Source organism: Phalangium opilio, unplaced genomic scaffold (assembly GCF_054372755.1).
Source record: "Phalangium opilio isolate 3A_F unplaced genomic scaffold, DU_Popi_V2 ptg000013l_1, whole genome shotgun sequence".
NCBI lineage: Eukaryota > Metazoa > Arthropoda > Arachnida > Opiliones > Phalangiidae > Phalangium > Phalangium opilio.
In genome coordinates, this window is record NW_028324148.1 from 3,578,772 (window position 1) to 3,592,620 (window position 13,849).

General features: G+C 36.7%; 1 protein-coding gene and 1 long non-coding RNA gene across 4 annotated transcripts; both read right to left on the minus strand.

The window, feature by feature from the left end:
* Window positions 1–228: 228 nt before the first annotated feature.
* On the minus strand, window positions 229–1,543 carry LOC149707838 (uncharacterized). 3 transcript variants are annotated; one of them, XR_016379908.1, is made up of 6 exons: window positions 1,401–1,543; window positions 1,227–1,341; window positions 924–1,045; window positions 706–844; window positions 526–624; window positions 229–421 (listed from the first exon to the last, which is right to left on the minus strand). It is a non-coding gene; the product is annotated as an uncharacterized LOC149707838 (long non-coding RNA). The 3 variants fall into 3 exon arrangements; XR_016379907.1 differs by having other exon boundaries at window positions 229–624; XR_016379909.1 differs by having other exon boundaries at window positions 229–624; window positions 1,227–1,317; window positions 1,401–1,521.
* A 6,280-nt stretch (window positions 1,544–7,823) lies between these two features.
* LOC149707839 (cytochrome P450 4V2-like) lies at window positions 7,824–13,640 on the minus strand. The gene is made up of 9 exons (XM_089863819.1): window positions 13,442–13,640; window positions 12,092–12,204; window positions 11,928–12,013; window positions 11,415–11,680; window positions 8,716–8,785; window positions 8,448–8,556; window positions 8,224–8,379; window positions 7,988–8,161; window positions 7,824–7,910 (listed from the first exon to the last, which is right to left on the minus strand). The coding sequence occupies exons 1-9, from the start codon at window positions 13,638–13,640 to the stop codon at window positions 7,824–7,826; spliced, it is 1,260 nt and encodes a 419-aa protein (XP_089719945.1).
* Window positions 13,641–13,849: the final 209 nt, after the last annotated feature.

A 13,849-nucleotide genomic window follows, 5' to 3' on the forward strand; every position in this document is an offset into this window, starting at 1 on the left:
TACACTGACATAAATGAATTATTTACACTGACATAAATGAATCATTTACACTGACATAAATGAATTATTTACACTGACACAAATGAATTATTTACACTGACATAAATGAATCATTTATACTGAAAATAATGAACAAACATGAATACTGACAATAATGAACAAACATGAATACTGACAATAATGAACAAACATGTATACTGACATTAATGAATCATGTCATGAATGAATGAATGAATGGAGTCATTTAGCTACTGTTGTATAATATTAATAATATCTATTAAAATTGTCAATTTATTTATAAATTTGCGTTAACAATTTTGTCCACATAACAAATTTCCACACATCTCAAAGAATATCTGTTAGGGTTAATTTAACCCGACGGCACTAGATGCTCCGCTAACCTTGGCAAAATAAACTTTTTCTGCAAATGAATAATTTTACAACAGTAGGAACATTGGTTTTTTTAAACTGAGTTATGGACAGTGACTGGACACGCGAATATTTTATTTATAATTAAATTTTTACCTAATAACAAATGTTGGGCATTAAATACTGATCTCAACATTCCATTATTTGTTGTTCAGAAAACTATGTTAACGCTAACGCAGAATTTTCTCCGTCAAACTGATGGAAGTATTTTGTTGAAATAAACGAAAAATACTAGGAGCATTCTAGGAAATTATTTACTATTTTTGATTTACTCACAATAGTCTATTTGGTTAGAAACCATTGTTTGTTGGTTGGCTCGCGTACCAAACTGAACTTCATCCATCAAGCGTAACATTCATATAATCACAATTAATAATAAAACTTGTTAAAAGCGTGTCAATTAAAGCACTTTGAGCTAAAATTATAATAAATGAGGACTATTAGTTAACAAAATAAGGTGTGCAGTCATTACTTATAAGGTGTGCAGTCATTACTTATTTCATTGGAAAATCACCGTTAACGGCAGTGCTATTTCTTGTGTTTAATAGTTTACAATGTAAAGAAAGATGTTACGTTGGTTGTTCTGTAGTAAGCGTGGTCTTTCAAAAAGCATTACCTAATTAAATATTTCAATTATTTGGGTAGAAATGCCAATTTTTATTTAATACAATGGAGATATGGAAATAGCGGTAACGGATAAAAGCCCAAGTGTACTAAAGAACACGACTACATTTTTTTCTACCCTGATTTGAGCAAATTAGATAACGGTATCCTAAATTAACTAGCGCTACTGTTACCTATGTTGACGAGATAAACAAAGCATTAAACTTCGAAGCCAAGAGCAGAGGATATGAGGAAACCAGGAGCCAGGATGGGATAAGAACCGTACTACGGAAATTGTTTTGACCAAGGCTTAGTGAAATGAAATAGATTAATTTACAATAATTTACAAATTTAATGATAATTCTTACCTTAAGCGTTTTATATTTAAATAATATTAAGTTTTAGCAACTAAAAATACTAAAATTAGACCAAATTACTTTCCAAAAGCTTCATAAAGTTCATAAACGCTATTTAAGGCGACGATTCAGACTCGAGTATTTGATGGCGTCGCCGACTATCGCCATTTCAACGTCACGGCGGCTGCGCGGCATTATTAAAGCCGTCTTATCGCGCTCTCTATAGGCCATTTCATCCATAAAGCTTTATGAAGAAACTCTCAAATTATTATGAGGCAACTAAGCGTTAAAAAAGGCCAATTTTAATCGCGCTGATATTTTCTAGTAAATTAGTGTATCCATGATATAAAATCGCAAATCGAGTTATGTTCTAAATGTTATCAAAATTAATACTTAAACTTAATTATTTTCCATGAAAATAGCTTAGCGGAATGAAAAATGTTGTACCTTTCATTTAAGACCGTTCCCAAAACTAACAAACGTATAGTTTTTCTAATATCGGAGCCACCGGATCGTTTTTTTCAGAAAATTTCCCATGTTATTTCTATGGGAAAAATTCCGGTTTTTCAACAAAAGGTGTGATGAATTTTATGGAAATGAAAACCACCCTTAGCAACTTTATTTTTTATAAGAAAAACTAATGGATGGATCTTTTTGAAATTTTAACCACATATTTAGGGCCCTAATTGTAGTTCTGTGGAATTTTTTCAAAACAGTAAACTTAATACAAAAAAAGTTACATCCAATCAAAAAACCACCCTTATACATTAAGGGCAGTATGAAGTCTTATCTAAGAGAGCTACCGCTCTCTCAGAATACATAGTTCCATCTAACTTGCCCCGTGTTGCAGAGAAGAAGGCTAGCAGTTCACTTATATTCCGTCCTTCACCAAATTAACTTACAGGGGCCTGACAACACTGCACTGAAGTTTAGGCTGGGAGAGGAAATATCCATAAACCCTTTAGTGAAAACTATAGAAATGGGCTAGAAGGCCGGGAGTGTGGCGCACTCCTGTAAGCCAAGCTTCTGGGCGGCAAAGTTTGAGGGAATACGACACATGTCGGCGATCCTACCCTATACGTGCCGGCTGTCCCGTGTCCGCCGGAGGTGACTTACCACAAATCCACCTTCCGTCACCTCCCAAGTAAACCTCAATCCTTCCCTGCTTCTACACATACGACCTAGCGGCCCCCGTCAGCGCTGGGCCGCGTAGGGCCTCCCGCTCAATTCTTCCTGGTGCTAAAGGCCTAACGGCTATGCACTAGTGTTAGTAGGTGGTAAATAAAAAGGGCTTGAAGACAAGCAACGACACCCGCACTGAACCTATCCTATCACACTATGGGTTGTCATTTTATCATCTAGAGTAAGTACCCATTCATAATCAAACCATGGTTAGAATGGGTTTGGAACAGTATTAAGGACTAGTTTGATGTCACTTATCTTTGCCCAAAGAGAATAAACCACTGCCAAACGTAGGATTATGACGTGGTAGGCGCTGATGTTATAATTGGGATAGCCCTATACTTCATCACTACCACAATACATATAACGAAAAATAGCGAGATTGGAAACTGACCTTTAACTTGATAAATCCATGTCTTCCCAAATGCGGATTTAACATGCATGGAGGTGGTGTTTCGCGCTTTTTCAAGTAAAAAAACTGTGACCAACCAACGATAATAATTCGTAGGAAGCACCTCAAGACCACGATCCATCCATAGAACGGAGGAAGAAAGATTAGTGAAGCCTTGCTGAATATCGACATGGCACAAAATTATTATGCCTAACGTTTAATGGTCACGTCTCTCGCGTACCTTTGACCAACGAGACATAACAATAACTTTGTTTATTTCTTGAGAGACCCACGTTGGAACTTGGAATTATATTTTTCACTTTTACCTACAACCAACAACCAGAACAACCTACAGCGCTCCCTATCTCCTCCCGTACTCCTGCTGACTCGAAACAGCTGGGAAGTATCGTTATCCGACTCTCGCTTGTAGACATGCAGAGTCGCTGTTGGAGATGTTCAATCTGAATAATATTTATCAGTATAGACAGGGGTCGGCTTGATTAGAGTGGAGTGTAGACCGAGTGGAGAAATGTAAAGCCCCGCACATTGACATGCGCAGTAACCACTAGATGTTGAACTTCCAACAGCACCACCTAAATGGCGGTTAAACCTACTTTTTACCGCGAAATTTAAAAAGCTTCGTTTTAGTACATTGGGGTTGCTAGAGTTAATGTTTCTTTATTGGTGAATGTTCGTGTTATTATATAGATTTTAAAATATATTTCCCACCATGCTTTAAACACAAGATACAATTTTTTTATTACTAAAAAATAAAAGTGAATATGTTTAAGTTCTTGAGTTTTGCAATATTAAAATTATAATTATGGGAGCAGGTTGTCTTTGGGGTTTAAAATTATAATTTCTTAAATAAATATGAGTTGTAAATGCCCATTCTCGAGTTGCAGAAACACAGAAATGGATGTATATTTATTTCCAAAATAAACCCAACGTAGGGAAAAATGTGTTTAAACCGTGATAATGGACCTGGTAGTTTTTTTTGGCCCAACTATGGCACCCCCCACATCACAAGGTTTCCTAAGTGAATTTTATCTGGACGTCTTAAGCCGGAGCCTCCGAGATATCTAGGCCAATGCATGTAGCGAAACGAGAATATTTTTTTGACTAATTTAGTTCGCCGTGTTTTCCCGCTTGGTGGCGCTTTCAGCACCGTAAAATAAGCAAGTTCAGCCTCATGACCCCGTCGACTGCTACAAAATTAGGGCAAGGTATAGACGTAGAGCGGTGAAGCCGAGGTCGCCGATAGTTAAAAAAATTTTTGAAAATTTCTGAAGACCTTTATTAAACAATCATTCCCAAGAAGTAAAGGATAAAAATGTTAAGTTTAAAAAAATGAAAGGTTTTGAAGGGGTAAAAAATCCTCTAATGGTATATGAAAACTGTGAATTGGCAACTTCAAGAAGTTTTGTTTTACTATAAAAACAACAATGTTAAAATCTCATAATTACTTTTTTGTCCATACAATCTAACCAATAGATTCAATAAAAAGTGAATAGCCCCTAAAAAACTACGTTAATTTAAAGGTGAAACCTTTCTCTTTCATAAAAGTTTTATAATTGGCCCCTAAAATGTCATCGATAATTTATGGAAGACCCCGGTCGCAACGGTCATTAAGGCGCCACCTCGTACACACAAAGGGTAAAAATATTTCCTCTATGAAACTGGATATTTCCCCACGTAAAAATCGACATGCATGGGCCTAGATATCTTGGAGGCTCCGGTGCAAGTGAACTACAATAATAAAAAAACCCACCTAACCCCTAAAAATACCTTAATACAATATAACAAAAAATAAAAACCTTGAACTTTCAAATTCTAAAGACCACCAGCGCTTTAAAAATAACCAAAATACAACTTTGTATCAATAAAAAAAATTTGTAAAATAACCTGTCAACCTTTGTCAAATGTAATCTAGAAGATCTTCTCTCTCGAGCTAGCGAAAGGGGAACGTCCCCAAAAAACCCAAAAAACACCACCAAGTGACCAAAAAATAATGCACGTGTACCGTAGAAAGCTCGACGATGATTTGCTATCTTAGAGAGAGATCTTGAATAATACCTTGTATATGTTAGACACTCTTTACCTTGTAGCTGGACCCGAATGGTCACCTGCCTAAGCGGGAAATTTATACCAAACCAAGTTTTAAAACTTTAAAATTATCCCTTTTACTTTATGTCGCTGGACCCGAATGGTCATTGTAATCCTTTAAATTTTTTATCATTTAGTATGAAAATTATTGCTTAGTTAAAACCGAGTCGCTAAATAATACCACAAAACTACCAGTACCAATAAACAACTACCAAAATAACTATTCATCCATTGTTTCAGTCCGGTGGATGGATATAAATTAGCTCTGTCACTAGCGCTTTTCTACATGGTGCTACGGAAACCCGTGATAATCGGGACAATTTAGATTAAACCGCGCGCGAAACCACGCGAAACGTATGCCAGACGGCGGACGCAAACAACGCGCTCACCCCTGGAAATAACGAGGAAACTAACTCCGCCACCACTGAAGGTAACCAATTGAGTTCCGCTGGTTCCAAACCGAGGGGTCGGTCATTCATGAAATCACGGAGCTAGTTTAATGCGTACAAGTATATCCTTATTGGATGTAAAATGTCGTCTGATTTACAGTATATTCGCTATGCTTTGTATACTGCTGTAATATTTCATAAATTTTAGCTTCAGTATTTGTTCATAAATAAAAAAGAAACATTTCCATATCTGAGTAAATAAGTTTGTAAGTAGTCCTCTTGACTCGAAGAGGTAATATTTTGGTTTTCCCAACTTGTTAAAATTTATGAAATATTAAAGCAGTATACAAAGCATAGCGAATATACTGTAAATCAGATGACATTTTACATAAAATAAGGATATACTTGTACACACGTTAAAATCATCCGATGGGGAAAAAACGGGAAATGAAGAGATAAAACTTTGGAGGGATATTACCTTTTCGTGTTTGTAAATGCCCAATTTTCTACTCCTCAACTGTATACCCTCTTTGTTCAAAGCCATATTCACAACAGGTTTGCCGTGTAAACACTATCCTCTCGTTTCAACTCAACGATTTTCCTAGTTTGTCAACATAACTGTTAACGTTACATAACACTGGCTACATGCACTGAAAGAAAATGCGCACCATAAAAAGCATGAAAACACGAAGCTATAATCCGATTACGATCAGACCTTTCACTGATCTGCGTTCAGCAGAACTCGCCAAAAAAAGACAGCGGATATTGGAAAACGTTTGCCAGTGAGCTCTGTCGTCATAGCTTTGTTGAACGCTTTTCTCCGGTCATCGGTGTTTTAAAAATGACGCTAGCGCAATAAAGCGTGCAACCAAAGAGGGTAGAAAGAGGGGGAGTTAAAGCTTGCGGCTTTGGCAAGGCATTTTGGGTGTTCTCGCTTTTCCTTTTTATTTATTTGTTATATTTAATATTATGTTTTAAGCTCTCTCTCCTTATGTTTACATTTGGATTTGGGTATTTAATCACTGAAATTTTAGAGAATAGTGTCCCTGGACACATTTCAAAAGTTCTGCTTATTTCCGCTCACGCGAATTTCCAGGAGGCTCAAAGAATTTGACTTATTTCCGCCCCAATAACCTTTTTTAGCTGTGATTTATTTCGTCGGATTTATTTTAAGCAGGGACGGAAATAAGATAACTTTGAGACACTTATAGGGGTCACTGCCTCACTAGACCGATGTCCTATAAATTGATTGGGTGTGCAAAAATATTCTGGTTGTTGGACCAGCTTGTTTTTTCTAGCATTCTGAGAAATCGTGATACGACATCGTTTATTTTAGTTAACATCTTTATTGTTCTGCATAATAAAATTTATTTTAGATCAGGGATAGATTTAATTTTAGAAGTAGGAATGGAGAACGGTTTGTATTTACTTCAGTCCTTCTCATAGCCCCGTATAGAGCCCCTCCCTCCAACACGTAACGAAAAGTTTAAATTATCTAATTGGCTCACTTAAACTACGTTTTGATGACGTTGCTGACTTAAAAGGCGAGAAATACGCAATCCTTTTTACCCCTGTCGCTAAGAACCACCTCTTCTTTCTTACCCCTCCGTTCCGTGAAAGGACGTGCACCCAGATTACTCTGTTCTTCATTCCTACTTCTAAAATTAAATCAATCCCTGATAAGATCAATTATTTGTTTTGAGAAGATCTACAAAAAAGTGCTTTAGGCATTAATTACTTTGACAAGTGAAATACAGTACATAAATAATTTCAATTATTCTTATTTCTGCGCTCGAAATGCAGAGGCATTTCATGAAGTTTATTGACAACGTCATAAGCAGGAATTACTTTATCTCTCGGCAATTGCGAAGTGATTCGGAAATGACGAAGAACGTTCGCTAGAATTAATTTCAATTCAATCGCGGCTAATCCTTGTCCTGGAAAAGAGTTGAAATTGAAGCTATTAATTATTGAAAGAAAGGTGTTGACGAACCGATGCAATTGCGGGGACCAGCTACAAATGGGATGTAGGCAAATGGGTGTCTTCCTTCGCTGTTCTCCGGATTGAATCTGTCCGGGTCGAATACTTCTGGATTGGGATAATGTCTGGGGTCGTGATGAACGCCTTGTATCAAGATGCCGCACGTCGCACCCTTTTTAAGAATTATTTCGCCTAAAATTTGCAATGGCATTATTTTATCGAAATATTTTGAAATATAAATAATAGTGTATTAAAGCTAAATGCTCTGTTCTAAATGTTAAACGTAGAACCAATAGAGAAGGTGACTTTTAATTAATTAATTTATGAGGGCAATAGGTAAAATAATGAATTGTTAATGTTAAATAATAATTATAGTTAGAAAGAAATTAGAAAGCTGGAAATGAACCGATTTGTAAGTCTTGAGTGAGCTCGCGACCAATCAACGGAAGTGGAGGACAAAGCCTTAGCGATTCCTGCAAATGGTTAAGTAGGCTTTTACTGAATATTGTAAAACTTATAAAAAAGTTGCGATAGCTTTTCAACTATTAACCTTGATGACATTTTCGAGGTAGGTCAAGTGTTTTAAATCGGCGTATTCAATGTCTCTTTCGGTGACCGTTCCACAGACGCAAATCAACTCTTGGTAGACCTTTTCTTGAATCTCAGGGTAAAGACCGAGCATGTACAGGCTAGATGTTGTAGCTGAAGCGGTGGAGTCGAAACCCTGCCAAAGTCATTTAGTATTATAACCTTTTAACAATTAAAGCGCACTTTGTTGTTTTTTACCGCTGCAATGACAGTTACGCATTCGTCTCGAAATTGTTTATCACTCATCAATTCTGGGTTTTTATGGAGCATTTGTAGAATGATATCCGCAAAGTTCACGCTTCGAACGTTATCGTCGGGCTCTTTCATATTGGCTTTCTTTTTCATCAACATCGTCTGCGAATGAATTCGTGGTTTTGTTCGCAATTTTTCAAGTCCGAATTTCAAAAATATAGTCTACTTACTTGGAAAGTCTCGTCAAATAGTGCAACTGCATTTACGGTTTCTTTTCCCTTGGCTGTCAATTTGAATAACTTCTCCGATATCAACCATGGTCGAATTAACTGAAGCTTTCTTCGCAACTATATTTAGTCAAGTCATAGTAATTAGATGTTTTATTCAAATCATAAACATTAGATTAAATAGATAAAAATAGATAAAGCTAGGCCGGTGAGTTTAATCAAATAGTGGAATTGAGTTATTGCGAAATCAAGTAAGTTATGTTGTATGTACCTTTTAATGGCTTTGAAAAAGTTATCTCCGACATAGTTGTTACTTTGATAATCTACGTCAGAAACAGCTTCTACAAGAACAAATAATTTACTTTTTATTAACTTTATTTTTTAAGGAAAGCTCAAACATTTGCGTACAAAACAGGCTCCTATCCTATTGAACGCTATCATGAGTGAATAATATGTTAGCTTCCTATAAGTTACTCAGGCTCCATAGGCGTAATGTATCCAGCGATTTCTTCTCATTTCGCCCGCGCGGGAAAAATTCGAATGTTGCGCTCTCTCTTGCCGAAAAAAATCCCGCTTGTACGGCTCCTCGACCTCGGGTCGTCGGCTGCTTTTTCACCAAGGGAGTGTTTTACTCGTGAATGTTTATGTTTTAACAATTTAACATTAAATCATGGTGTTTGTGTCAGTACTGAGACAAAAAATGCAGGAATTAAATGTAATTTACCGATATTGATAAAAAAATTCTAAACATAACAGTTCTTATTGTCACTTGAAACCAGAAAATTATACAACTGAGCTAAATCCAATCCAGTGATCTCTTAACTGTTTTCTTAACCGAGGCTACTGAGCGAAATATTCGGCTGCTTAAATAGTCCAATATCATTGGCTAGCTTCCACTACACGCCAGTCTGGGAAATAGCACACTTCCTCTGGTCCAAAACCAGTTTATTAATTGTCTGGACTAGTTTTTTAATTCAAGAAGTGGGGGTTACTGGTCCTCGGGACCAGTTTATTAATTGCAAATCTATAGGAGAACAAAGGCTGGGACCACTCCGGAGACCACTTTATTTATTCGGACACTAGGGGGTCACTGGTCCCAAGGACTAGTTTAAAAAATATCCTTATTTCCCAGACTGCTGAGTACATGCGCTTCCGGAGAAAAACCGGAAAGAAGAGTAAATAAGATTTTCGTTCACGTGGTGGCCGCAGAGCGTCGCATATAATTGGGAAGCCGGCGGCACGGTAGAAAACGCTGGAGTATAAAAATGAATTGCCTGAGTAACATATAGGGAGCTAACATATTAACTCATGACGCTATCAAATTAAATCACATACCGACAATTGTGCGAATTTATTTTCAAAACATTTCCATTTTGTTAAAGGATGTATTTTTTGGACGAAGATTTACATATTTTTAAAGAAAGACACGTGCTTATGCCTAACACTAACTTATCCTTACGTAACCCTAACCCTACTCAACATAACCTAACCCATTAAACTTAAACTTTATCCTAATTAGTGGTTAGCGATATCTAGTTAACTAGGGAGAAGGTATATAATAGGAATGCATTCGCTCGCCATAGTCCCAGTACCACTTTCAAAATACTAGGGGGGACGAAAAAGGAGTCCGGACTATTTCGCCTCGCCTCGGTCGGAAAATATGTAATTTTCGTCATTCGCGTTGCGCTGACGTGAGTTTTCAAGAACCAATGAGATGCGGGTTGTAATTTAGAGGCGGAGATTAACATCGGACCTACGATTGGTCTGCAGATAAAGCTACAAATTTGGCTTATTTATAAGCTTTCCCTAGTAAACTAGATATCCCTTCTTGGTCTTACTTAATATACTGAATATTTTTAATTATTACTTAACCTGGAATTTAAAAACAGATTAAAGAGATAGTTTCAGGTTTATCTGAGTAGAGAAAACTAACATTAGTTTTAAATAAATTAAGAACCCTTTGAAACATGGGAGTCAGTAAAAATCGCGATACAAATTTATTAATTAAGATAAACGTGAATAAAAATATAAGTTTCCAATACCGCCTTCAAAATCGGCCACCATTTTCTACCCATTACCTACGCAGGTAAAAGTCAGACTATGATTGGCTGCTAGCATTTGGGATGAAAACTGCAATTTTCGTAGTAAGAAATGGTAGGAACTGGAAGGGACCGAGCGCTTCATGCCTGACTGGGAAATGGTCGTCTGCTGCAATTGCACGTGTACCTAGTTCTATGAAAGTACTAGCAGTACCAGTACGCGGAGGCGCAGACTTAGCAGTAAATACATAAAAGCATCCATAATTATTTAGCTTGACCAAAGCCGACTAAGAAACAAAATATACCTTGCCTTCGACCGAAAAAGATTTAAGAGTCAGCTTTTAAAGCCAAATAGAAAAAATATAACCCTAATTACCGTCACTCGAAATTATGCTGTCACGATAGCGTTCACAGAATGAATTCCCTTAACAGTAGGAAAAGCACTACGGAAGGATGACGTTGAAGTAAAGAGAGACGAGTCAAACGACAGTGCTAACGTTTTTCGGTGGTTCGACTCTATTTCACCAGGTGGATATATATATATATATATATATATATATATATATATATATATATATATATATATATATATATATATATATATATATATATATATATATATATATATATATATATATATATATATATATATATATATTCAGAATCCTTATTTGTATATCTAGTGAAATAAATTCACCTTATAGGGATTTATTGCAATCAAAATAGATGAAGTCTCCCTAACATTTAAGTGAATATATATACCGAGAAATATATAATTTTTTTATTAATGCCATAAGCTCACGGAATGTAAATGACGATTAGTATTTCTTTTCGAATATCAAGGTCACTCAAAATTTTAAAGGAAAGTTGGGAAAATAAACGAGACCCATTAACCTAAGGTGCCTGTCCTTTATTATAAAGTTCAATTTACCCGCAATTATGTATAAAGCGCACTTCTCGATTGACTCCGATATATCTAGAATATGGGCATCAGATTTGGAAAGGTCTTCTTGAAATTGAGAGATTATCATTTTGACGTGTTTGTTAATCATGGTAACGAACTTCTTGATGCTCTGGGGATGAAACATCGGATTCAACAATTTCCTCTGTTTCTTCCAAAAGTCTCCTTCGCCGGAAGTTACGCAATGGACCATTTGAAAAATTACATGCAGAGAAACTAAGACTGGGGCGAGGCCACTATTGGGGTATTCTCCCCCTCTCCCGAAAGTAACGCCAGACGGAGCCCGAATTCACTACACGCGGGAGGCTAGCCAACACGAGTTGCCTTTAGCGGTGTTTCTTTGCGAAAGCGAGAAAAATACCCCAATAGAGGCCTCGCCCCTACGTTTTGGTTTATCTGTATGTAATTTTCGAAATGGTCTATTAAATTGATTTTTTTGAAATTTGCCGTATCATATGAACTTTAATATTTTTTTACTCTTACCTCGTTAGTAAGAAATTTCCTAAGAACATGTGGAATAACTTGTAAAATACGGTTTTGTTGATTTCTTTACTACTGGTTAGAACAACCTTGAAATAAGTGATCAATTCGGAGGGAGTTAGCGAGGTCTGTCTCAAATTTGTCGCCACGCTCGCGAAAGGCCTTACCTTAATTAAATCTGGACCAACCAATATTACGAATTTCTCATTAAATAAATTGAAATTAAAAAGTCCTTCTTGACGAAATATCGTGGACATACCCATAAGGGTCTCCATGAAATCTAAAAATTGCAGAAGCTATTATCAGGGATTCATAGACTTGTCACGATCATAGATGACAAATATTTTGTCAGTGAAATATGGGAGGTTCACAAGTAAATGTCTTATCGCCATGCCTTCCAAAATACTATTTCACTAGTGTTAGAAATCCAGATTTAGTCAGATCTTCTCAACAGAGCCAAATTCTGTATTCTGTAATTAGTTCTAAACCGTATTGCTGACTTTATTTAACTTCGTAAACTCTCAAAATGTACTTATTAGCTACATCGGCTGTTGGACTTTGGTGAGGGTTAAGGGAAACTGGTCTTGCTCGTGTACTTTTAAGGGTTACGGCTAATCACTATCACTGTTGCGAATCGAGGGGCTTCCCACTATTTTGGGTCACCGTAATAATTCTAGCCAGGGATAGATTTAATTTTAGAAGTAGGAATGGAGAACTGTTAGTATTTATTTCAGTCCGACTCATAGCCCAGTATACCTAACAAAAAGTATAAATTATCTTATTGGCTCACTTAAACTACGTCTGATGACGTTGCTAACGGGGACGGCGTAAAATACTTAATTCCTTTTTACCTCCGTCGCTTTCACCCGCCTCTTCTTCCATCCCCCTCCGTCCCGTGGAAGGGGTCCGAGACTTTGACGCGCGCCCAGATTACTCTGTTCTTAATTCCTACTTCTAAAATTAAATCTATCCCCGTAGCGCATCGAGGGACTACTCCCTATTACAGGTAATCATTAATGCACTGAAGCGCGTCGAGGGGGCTCCTCAATATTTACGTTTAAGGGTAACCATTCTACTCGCTATTCACTATTAAGGGTTACAGGTAATCATTTTAGCACTGTAAAAGATGGCGCGTCGAGGGGCTGCACTGATTGGGGTAGGGCATTATATTTTCTGTACTGGTAATAATTTTAGCACTGTAAAGGATACGTATCGAGGGGCTAATAACTCAAGTTTTCTGTGTACTTTGCTCTTTTACAAGTATAACAAAATGAAATTTATTGAGGCAAGAATTGCGATGTTAAAGGCTTCGAAACGAGAGGTTTCTCACTCAAGTTTTCTGTTTGAGTCGCACCATTATAATTATAACAAATGAAAATAGATTGTAGTTAGGATTGCGGGTAATCATTTTAGCACTGTTAAAGGTACGGTACAATAAAGCTACTATTACGAGCCCAGCAAATGGGATACCTTGTTTTTCCAGTTTAAATACATTTAAAGAAAAAAGTCAAACTCACAAGTTGTAGAGGTGATTTCTTTAACAGGTGGAAATAGTTTTAGAAATCTGGCGTGACCAAAGGCGAAGACCGACTTGAAACCGTAATTTGGGTAATAATCCCAAATTGGCGGTAATGGAATACTTTTAAGCAGGGACGACATAAATGCCACCAATTTATAAATCACTTCAAACGCCAAAAGTAATATCCTCAGCGACATGGTTTTTGTTTGATGGAAAGACTAATTGTGCAGCGATCAACACTTGGACCCGCGGTGTTTATACTCAAGATGGAGTCGAGTTCATTTATTATTCACACGAAACTTCGTTATTGAACCGGTTAAATTATATTTATAACTGATAAAAACGATAGCAAACATGTTTTCCTTATTTATCATCGAATAGGCGTATTTAATTACAGATTGGAGAA

What these genes read in the sequence shown, in the direction of transcription:
- LOC149707839 (XM_089863819.1), bottom strand. Translation starts at nt 13,640, where the DNA reads ATGTCGCTGAGGATATTACTTTTGGCGTTTGAAGTGATTTATAAATTG. An exon ending in AGAAATCACCTCTACAACTT is followed by an intron (nt 12,205 to 13,441) that starts GTGAGTTTGACT and finishes TGCAATTTTTAG; the next exon opens with ATTTCATGGAGACCCTTATG. An exon ending in TATTTGACGAGACTTTCCAA is followed by an intron (nt 8,380 to 8,447) that starts GTAAGTAGACTA and finishes ATTCATTCGCAG; the next exon opens with ACGATGTTGATGAAAAAGAA.